Source organism: Phoca vitulina, unplaced genomic scaffold, assembly GCF_004348235.1.
Source record: "Phoca vitulina isolate PV1807 unplaced genomic scaffold, GSC_HSeal_1.0 scaffold41, whole genome shotgun sequence".
Taxonomy (NCBI): domain Eukaryota; kingdom Metazoa; phylum Chordata; class Mammalia; order Carnivora; family Phocidae; genus Phoca; species Phoca vitulina.
Genome location: NW_022589744.1, coordinates 4,664,533 through 4,674,553, shown reverse-complemented (window position 1 = coordinate 4,674,553; position 10,021 = coordinate 4,664,533). Strand labels below are relative to the sequence as shown.

The 10,021-nt window shown below is 45.7% G+C and overlaps 1 protein-coding gene across 1 annotated transcript in view; it reads left to right on the top strand.

Annotated features, from left to right (window-relative positions):
- The first annotated feature begins 347 nt into the window (after positions 1–347).
- The window catches only part of PRKCA (protein kinase C alpha), a 386,444-nt gene continuing 376,770 nt past the window's right edge, over positions 348–10,021 (top strand). The window contains exons 1-2 of the mRNA XM_032429406.1: positions 348–590; positions 3,689–3,720. Of these exons, the coding sequence (XP_032285297.1) occupies positions 418–590; positions 3,689–3,720 (205 nt within the window). The 5' untranslated portion in view covers positions 348–417. The remainder of the gene's footprint in view (positions 591–3,688; positions 3,721–10,021) is intronic.

Here is a 10,021-nt window from a genome sequence, read left to right as displayed (position 1 = left end):
TCCCGGGGCTGCTCGCAAAACGCGGAGGCGCCGACTCCCCCGGCGCCCGCGTCCGCCCCGAGCGCGCCCCCGGCCCCAAGCGCGCCCCCGCGGCTCTCGCGCTCGGGGCATGCGCGGTGGGCGGCGCCGCTCCGGGCCGCCTCTGCCGCCGAGAGTAGGAAGCGCGAGCGCCGGGCGCAGGGCTGTCAGTGAGCGTGGGGCCAGCCGGCGAGCAAGCGAGCGGCTCCGGCTCCCGCGCCCGCTCCGGCCCGACTCTCCCCGGCCGCCGCCGCCGCTTCCGCGACCTCGGCTGCCGGCCGGCGCTCCCGCCCGGGGTCGCCCGCCGCCCCTCCCCCGCCCGCCCCGGCCCGCCCCCGCCCCCGGCCCTCCGGGGCTGCTGCCGCTCCCCGGCGGAGGCAAGAGGTGGTTGGGGGGACCATGGCTGACGTTTTCCCGGCCAACGACTCCACGGCGTCTCAGGACGTGGCCAACCGCTTCGCCCGCAAAGGGGCGCTGAGACAGAAGAACGTGCACGAGGTGAAGGACCACAAATTCATCGCCCGCTTCTTCAAGCAGCCCACCTTCTGCAGCCACTGCACCGACTTCATCTGGTAGGTGCGCGCGGGCCGGGGCGCACGGCTGGGCGCCCGGGGCTGGGGACCGGTCCCTCTCTAGTCCGGGTCACTTCGTCCTGGGGACCCTCGCTCGGGCCCCCCAGTCCCGGAGCGCCTGCCTTGGGGCTGACTCAGTCGGGGAACTTGGAGAGAGCCGGCCGAGTCCGAACTCTCGCCCGGAACGACACGCGCGCGCCGGGGACACTCGCGGGCAGGACTCCCGGGGAAGTCGCCGCCAGGTCACACCCCCTGCCGCAGGAGGGAGGCTGGCCCCGCGCCGCAGTGACACTGATCCCCTCCGCGGGTCTCGTGTCTCCTCCGTCTCCCAGGCGCGCCCGCCCTTCTGTACGGACAGGGGAGCCGCCGCTTGCTGGATGTGAGCGAAGGGGAGAGCGAGAAAGAGAATCCAAAGGGCAGAGTTTCCCGGAGAAACGCCCGGAGTAACCGGGGAGCGGCGGCGATTGCGCCGCGCGGTCCAAGTTATTGGCGAGCCGGGCTGGGCGCCTTCGGGGAGGGGGGGTGTTGTTTCCCAGCGGGCTTGGACTCCTCTGGAACCTTGGGTCCTTGCCTACTGTAGCTTGTATCTGCTGGGCACGGGAGACTGGACTTTCCAGGGTGAGCCCAGGGAGAGCGGAGAGGCAGCAAACTGTTGAAAGCTTGCAGTGGGGGAGGGGAATTAAAACCGAGCAGGCAAATGGCAGAAGGGCAGAGGGAGTCTTTTAAAATAGACCCTGTCAGCACGAGATTAGACCTGCAGCCCGGCTGATGAGGACAGAGGCCCTAGTTAAGAAAACTACTGTAAGGTGTCGGAGTTCAGGTACAGAGTTTACAGTGAATGCGGTATTGTGGGCCCAGGGGTTTGGGGGGGGGGACCTCTAAAGGGATGGCCTTCAGGGGTCTTGAACCCTGCGAAGTTAGGCAGAACTGTATATACCTTCTTCTAGTGAGAGCTAATGGTTCTTACTCTCAGAACATGGTGACCCTCCCCCCAACCCCCAAAGTTTAGAAAGCTGAACCGTAGGGAACCCTAGGTGCTCCAGTTTGAGCAGTGAGCAGTTTTTTTCTCAGGTTGGCAGATACCCGACCTTTTTCTATCTCCTGTTTCTGAATGTAGGTAGGAAACTCCCCAAGTCAGAGTTATGGTGAGGGTTCCTTAATTCCTGTCTCTCGTAGGTCAGGGGGCTGCACTGGGGTGACAGTGCCACAGGGCCACTAACCCTCTGTGGCATGTATCTTTTGGGGGCCCTAGGCAGAACTTACCGATGGCTGTGTGAATCCATTACACCCCGGGAGGGGGCGGGGAGCAACTCCAAGGATGAAGTCCACAAATGTGCTAATAAGACGCTTAATTTTTCCTTTATGGATGGCATCTGAATTCACCACACGGGTTGGGGGGGGAATAAGCCCCACAAATATGCTAATAAGGTGCTTAATTTTTCCTTTATGGATGGCATCTGAATTCACCACACCAGGGGGAAATCATAAGCCCTGCAAATATGCTAATAAGGTGCTTAATTTTTTCCTTTATGGATGGCGTTATCTGAATCCATCACATCTGGAGGAAATCACCTCTAAGGGCCCCACAAGCGTCCTAAGATGCTTAACTTTTCCTTTATGGATGGCTATTCGAATCCATCACACCTGGGGAAAAGCATCTCTAAGGGAGTCCCACACACACGGTGCTAATAAGGTGCTTTTTCCTTTCCTTTTTAGAAATCTCAAAAGTACTTTCATGAAAAGCACAGCCACCTTTGCGAATGATTTCCACTGTGTAGTCATTATATGAAGCAGTTGTGCTCAAAGTAACTATAGATAAGGCAATCTAAAAGAAGTTCTTGGAGCATCAGGGCAAGAGGTTACTGCATCTAGTTAAGGGGACTTGTTCAGCCTCCCATGCCAATTGTGAGATCCCATAAAAAGGGAGCATTGAGACTGCAGACTACTTTTGGGGGTGGGGAGGAGTAGGTGAATTAGGAAAGGGACTTGCAACATACATAATCAGGCTAGCTAATGTCTTTCCACTATCAGTTGCTCTAAAGGATTAGCCCCTGGTGAACTGCTATGGTACTTGAGGTCACCAGGTGTAATGTGAAGTGGAAAATAAAGGTCTCCCTGTCAGCTTCCTCCCTGAGTAATTCCTGTAATACTTCTCCTAATTAGAAACTACTTGAAAGTTCCAAGAAAATATTCACCAGGATTATCTAGCAGTAGTTTTAACTTCAGTTGTCTTTCATTGTGTCTATGGGTCCGTAATTTACAAGTTTGTTTTAACTATTAAAATACTGATACTTTAAAACTATAAATGTTTGGGCTTAAATCTGTTTGTGGAATGAGTAAGTTATATATAAAGATACATGAAGTGCTTTGTCAACTTAAAATGCTATGTAAAGCAAGAGATTATGACTAAGAATTTTAATGCAGTTCGTTGTAGTTGAAACAGTGTTTACAATTTAATGTCCATGGTAGGGCTCTCTGCTCAGAGTAAATCTTCTAATTTACAAGAACAAAATAGCCTCTGTATTTGCTTTGAATGCTATTGATGCTCTAAAAAAATTAGATCATAACTTCAAATGCAACCAATAAAAATATTTTGTGAAATCTGGCTCCTTTTAAACCAAAATTTAATGTGGGGTGGTACTGTTTGGTGGTTTCTAGACACCTATTTTAAGTATATTCACAACAAATGAAGCCACTTTTTAGTTGTGTTTAGGGAGAAAAAGGATTTTCATTTTGTCTTTAGGGACAAAATTAAAGCACTTCCTTCAACCGTAAAGTATTTGTTGAATATTATAGCCAACTCTGAATATCATAGTCATGTTCTTGTCTGGAAACTTAAGTATGGGTAACAGTGTAAACTGGAAAGAACCTTGATACATTGAAACAATTCAGTGAGCCTTTGGAGGCTCTACAGAGGTAGGTTTTTTTTTTTTTTCCCCGAAGTTGAATTTATTCAGTACTCTAGGCATGTTTTTCCTATCAAATCATTGGTTTTTATGTACAAACCCTTAATTCTGTGGAGTACTTTGTCTCATAACTGGCTTAAAATGTATACAACACAAAATATGTTAAGATACTTTGTTGTTTCTGTTTTTCAGGGGGTTTGGGAAACAAGGCTTCCAGTGCCAAGGTAAGCTGCCACATTGGATTTTATTTTCAAGTACAACACGAAATAAGCATTCCAAACAGGAACAGTATTTCTAGTCCTCTTTTCTTTGTGATCCCCCCCCAAAAAAAAGTTTATTTTCAAAATGAGGTCTGTAAATTTGGGCCATTAAAAAAAAAAAAAAATCGTATTGCCTAGTAATCTGCATATGGAGCTGCCTTTTTCTCATTGAAAAAAAAAAAAAACCTTCCTGTAACTTTATTTTTTGCCAAGAACATTCTTGTCAAACTGCTGTCTTTGTGTGGGTGTTGAGGAAAAGAAATGGAATCACTTTGTATTCATGTGGCTTTTCTTGTTCTTGTTTTTGTTCTTTATCTCTTACCTATGCACTCGGTTGGACTCTGTAACTAATCTTAGGCCATGCATCATTCTAGTAATTTTGTGTTTTTGATTACTGATTATTGTTCAGAACCAAGTTAGCACATACTAAAGTTTCCTAGATTATAATGGGTTGCTGTGCTAGGAGGCATGTTTTTCCTTTAGTGTGAATGTGCCTTTAATGTGTATATGTACTACTGATTGCATCCGGAAGGAAATCCATTTATTTCCAGAAGTCCATTTATTTCCACCTCGGATCTGTAGTCCCATTTTATACACACCAAGTATCTCCTTTCTTATACTCTCTGTTCTATTTGTTTAAACTTAATACTTTGTACCTTGTGAAGGCATCCCAGGCTCCTAGCCCACCGTCTAGCTCTCCTGCTCACTATATTATGTTTGTTTAGTTCTGGTTACATTTCCTATCTGGGCATCGGTTTATTAGGGAAAGTGCGAAGTGTACATTCAACCCAGAAAACATTATCCTAACACTGTTTAATAGTAAGCATGTTAGGGAGACGCTGTGTACTTATAACTCTAAAATTGTGCTAGTGAGTTAGCTTCTAAAGTTCTTCAAATTCATGAACTTGTTTCTTACACTTTCTAAATCTATTTTTGATGAAGGTATTTTATGGTGTAATCTACCTTCAAGATGTGCTTCAAACCCCTATTGAATAAAAATCACTGAGTTACATTGGGAAATCAAGGGATATTCCTTTAAAGAATAAAGAGAACCGTCTGTTGCATCCCTCTTTACAAAAGATGAAAGGAAGGTGGAGCTCTTTACATTTCTTAGTTGTGGACCTGAATTTACATTAGGCAATATTTGGGTCTCAGCTTGAAATGTGTTTTTTGTTTGTTTTTTGTTTTGAAGTTTAAATGTGGAAAGTGTTCTGGGCAACTGATTTGCATCTATTGTTGTAATATTTGGGTGGGAACCTATGGAAACATAAGAACACTTGAGAAAGGAGGCATGCTAAACTGTACCATTTCTTACATACTAAGACTTCAGGATAAGGTTGGTCCCCTTTAGACCTGCTTGTTGGAGTCAGTTTTGTTGGTGAAATCAGTGGCTATATTAGGGGCACAAGGGGGGCCTGCATGATCCCCCCCCCCACCCCTGGATTGTATGGACTTTTTTTGAGTGGATTAGCAGATTAATAGTCTGTTAGCATAACTGTCATAAAGTAAAAAGTGAAATTCTGTGACCTTCTCTCTTTCCTTCAGGGATAAGTTCTTTTTAAGATATCCACTCATTGGGGCGCCTGGGTGGCTCAGTCGTTAAGTGTCTGCCTTTGGCTCAGGTCATGTTTCCAGGCTCCTGGGATCAAGCCCCACATCGAGCTCCCTGCTCCGCGGGAAGCCGCCTTCTCCCTCTGCCACTCCCCCTGCTTGTGTTCCCTCTCTCGCTGTGTCTCTGTCAAAAAAAATAAAAATAAAAATCTTAAAAAAATCCACTTATTCATAGCTTTTAAGAGCTCAAAATTTTAAATCCTATCATTTGCTGTTCCCCCACCCCACAGTATATGGTGGATGTCCTTCCCCATTAAAACCTTTGTCCTAACTTACTCAGTGGCGCATGTGTGGGTGTATCAAGCTTATCCATTTCTCTAAGTTCTTACTAGTCCAGTGTTGCTGTCAATATCCTTGGACACTAGTATTTCTAGAATACCTAGAAGAACATGTGTGTACACTGTAAGTTTTAAGGAGTATAACTACGTTGCTCTCAAAATGTTACAATTTACATCTTCAGTATTGAGTGTCCCCCTTTCCTTTCACTCTTACCAATATTGGAGAATGCAGATCTTTGACATTTTTGCTCTAGGAGGTGAAAAGGCCCCCTCCCTCCCCCAAATCTTCATCTGGATAAGTCGGAACATTTTTCAAACTTGTTTTAGCCATTTCTATTCTGTGACTTGCCTTTATCTAATACTTGAAATTTAGTTTTTACAAACTAGACAAAATAGAGCAGTGAATATGTAATGTACTTTATGCACTGTTCTTTGAAGTAAACCACAGGTCTCCTTACATGAGTTTCTGTACTGCATCTACAAGTCTGAATTCATAAACTATTTCAAATACAACCTATTTGTAACATGCTATGTGCTTGTCTTGTTTAGTGTGTGTCCTCTATATTTGACTTCGAGTAGACATGATAATTACAACTTCTGGATGTTAGGACAGTGCTTTTTAACTGCACAAATACACAGTTACCTAACATTTCCATTTTGACATTCTCAAAAGTACTAACATCTGGCCATTTTATTTTTAAGTTGGCTCCATGCCCAGCATGGAGCCCAACATGGGGCTTGAACTCACAACCCTGAGATCAAATCCCGGCTGAGACCAAGAGTTGGACACTTGACGTACTGAGCCACGTAGGCCCCTCCTAACATCCGACCATTTTAGAATACATTTAGGTTAGAATATACTTGTTTTCTCTTAATGTTCTCCAACTTAAAATCTTTTCTGCTCTGTTTGGTAGTCCCATTCATCAAGAGGATATCTCCTCCTCCTCCTGGGCCTTTGGCAACAGACCCTCTGAAGATGGCAGCTAGGGTTGAGACTTTTATTCCTTATCAGTTTTCTCACCTGATGGAGGCAGCAACTTCTAGCTGCTGGTATGTAGTAGGTCCCTTTGGTCAGTAGATACAGTATCGGTAGCTAAGTATACTTTAGAGAGGTGCATATGCTCCAAATGAGTCCATGTAAGATAGCTTTAAAATAGTCCTTATTTCACTTAGTCTCTAGTTTTTAACATTGACTCAAGATGTGAGGTGTTGTCCTTCAAAACTTCTAATCTGTGCTATTTAGACAGCCTTTTACAAGCCTATAAAGATTTTTTTCCCCCTACTTCTTTCCTTCCCCAAGATGTAATCTGTGTGGAAGCAGGAAACTTTTCTGAAGATCTATTGGATTGTTGCCCCTTGTGCTCCGTGGACACTATGCCCTTTAGATTGCAGTCCAGGTGGCCAGCCCTGAAAACGTGGATATTACCTGTGCAAGTCACACAGCAGGATCCCACTGAACATTGGCTGCCTAAAATAGTGAAACCAAGGGCCCTAAACACTGGGGAGAACAAAGAAGGGTGCAGAGTAGATCGAGAAGCCACAAAATAATTCTCGTAAGATTCTTAGAGATGAAGACAAGCTTGTCCCTTTGTAGATCTGAAATACCCCCGATGACAGAATTTGCCTTTTGATTTTTGTTTGGCTTCACATTCTCCTGGCTTGCTTGATCTCCTCAGGGCTGATTTCCTCCTGTGAGTCTAGCAGAGAGCTGGGCCTCACCCACAGCCTATTCCCTCCCTCTCCCCAGGAGAGGGAGAAAGGTTTGGTCTGGTCTGGTCACTGAAGTTGAGATTCAAACCTGGAAGGTCTGTCTCGTGTCAGTAGTCTCGTGCACCGGCTGCTTCCCAGAGCTGTTGTCCTGGAACAGCGGAGCCATCCACCACGCTGCTCGAATGTTGTCTTCCTCTGAGGCAGTGGGGCCAAAAGGGTCTTATCTCTTACTTTGACCACTGGAAAAGGGAACAAGTCAACTTGATTTTTTTTTTCCCCCCCCTCAACAAGACTGGCTCACTTATCAAATTTCAGTGATAGAAACAGCCTCCAAATGGGACCTGCTTATTTGGTGTGCCAAATACTTACATAGCCTGATACATCTGATTCATCTTAGCATGTTTTTTTTTGCTTTTTCTATTCTTTAATGTCACAAATCAAAATGAACAAGCCAGGATCTTTAAGATACCCTGGTGGACCTTGGACCTCAGCCCCCCTTCTATCTCCTGGCACTTCGTGTCCACCCCGCTTGGCCCCCAGCATCCTATAAGCATCCCATAAGCTGTGATAACTAGACAGCCTTTTCTGAAAAGATGCCAACTCCATCCCCTCTCTGTTAAAGGTCATCCTCCCTTAAATCAGCCTGGTTTTCTGGAATTCCTTTGCTTACAGAGCCATCCCCACCAATGACCATGATCAACAGGAGACTGGGGCTCTGAATGATCAACACTGGATATTTGAGAGGTCTGTAGGGAATTGAATGCACATTTGTGTGACTTCAGTATGCTGCTCTGAATCCGTTCTGAACCCAGAGCCATTTCTCTGCTAAGCACACACCAAACACTGTACTTAACCTGTGACTCTAACTGAAACTCTGTTTTTCAGCAGTTATGGGTTAAAAATCTGTTTCCCTTAGCTTTTGACATTCCATTTTGAAGGCGTGTTTCAGGGTAGATCTTTCCATCAGCTCACCTGAGTGGGATGGTGTTTCTTATCCCTTCTATAAGAATGAAAGTTGATGTTTGAGGGAAGAAGAAAGTTCCCCCGCCCTCCCTCTCTCGGCTCTGTAAGCAAAGGAATTCCAGAAAACCAGGCTGATTTAAGGGAGGATGACCTTTAACAGAGAGGGGATGGAGTTGGCATCTTTTCAGAAAAGGCTGTCTAGTTATCACAGCTTATGGGATGCTTATAGGATGCTGGGGGCCAAGCGGGGTGGACGCCAAGTGCCAGGAGATAGAAGGGGGACTGAGGTCCAAGTAAGTTGGCTGCCTTTAACAGATTTGTCCTTATGTACTAGATCAGCCATTCCTAAACTCTTCGCAACAACTTGCTGATTTTTACAGTTGACACCAGGATTTTCCATCTTCAAACCCGGGGTTAGCATCTCAGCACCCCATGTCTCATTGGTTACTCCTCAAACTGGAAGCTATGTTAACTATAAGTGAGCTCCCGGGGTCATCAGTACAATTCTGGGAAACCCAATCCATGGAAGAGTGTAATTTGAAATTCTGGCGGTTTTGCACTGAGGTCCGATCAAAGGATTTCCGCTTCAAAGATGAAATTGTTCAGGAATACCTAAAACCTAGAGAAGCGCAGTACAGATGGGCAGTTGGAACTGCCTTTTTCCCCAACACTTTCTTCCTCCACAAAAATGCATGAATACTTGGTAGAAGCAGGGACGCATGGACAAAACTGTTGGGTATTCCCATTTGGTGCTATATCCTTGTTCGGAAACAATTTGTGATTAATGGCTTTCTGAATTGCTACTTTCACTTAGTGCATTAAGTGCAAGCATTCTGTTTTACTTACACACTCCCCACCAGAATCCGATGCTGTAGCCTATGGAGTGGTTCTTCCTTTTCCTAGGCCGTAGAAACCCTAATAATTATTTTTTTTATTTAAAGATTTTATTTATTTGACAGACACAGAGAGGGAACACAAGCAGGGGGAGTGGGAGAGGGAGAAGCAGGCTTCCCGCTGAGCAGGGAGCCCGATGTGGGACTCGATCCCAGGACCCTGGGACCATGACCTGAGCCGAAGGCAGACGCTTAACGACTGAGCCACCCCGGTGCCCCTAATAATTATTTTTGCAGGTGAATCTGACTTTGGAGTTTCCGCTTTAATTTTATGATATGATTTTACTACCCTCTGAGTGTTTCACTCTCCTAGGTAATGTTATTCAGACTTAAGTTTTTAGGCCTATGAACCCTTAGCTTGCTCATTTGTTTTCCATCAAAGTATTGTTTTCAATCCAAGTATAGTTTTCAAAATAGCTTCATTGCAGAGTTTCCCGATCAGGATGAAGTCTAGCTCCTCAGGATATTTCAAGTCTGTTTTGCTTTTCCAGACTCGTCTAAGGATGCTTTCCTTCTCTCCACCCACCAGTCATTGCAAATAAGTTGCAGTTTCCCAGAAAGTGTCCTGTTCTAACCCAACTTTCCCCCCCCCCCCAACACCTGTTTCACCTGTGAGTCTCAGCCTAAAGTTTAGTTCGGACCTTTTCCATCCTCCTCGCTATTCTGGATGCTTTCCCTATCCTAGGACTCTTCACCCTGCGTCGTTTGTCTCCTCTGCTAGCCTTGAGAACAAGTGAGTCTTATTTCTGTCTCCCGGGTTTAATGCGGGGCCTGGCGCTTGGTAGATGCTATATAAATATTTGTTGGGTG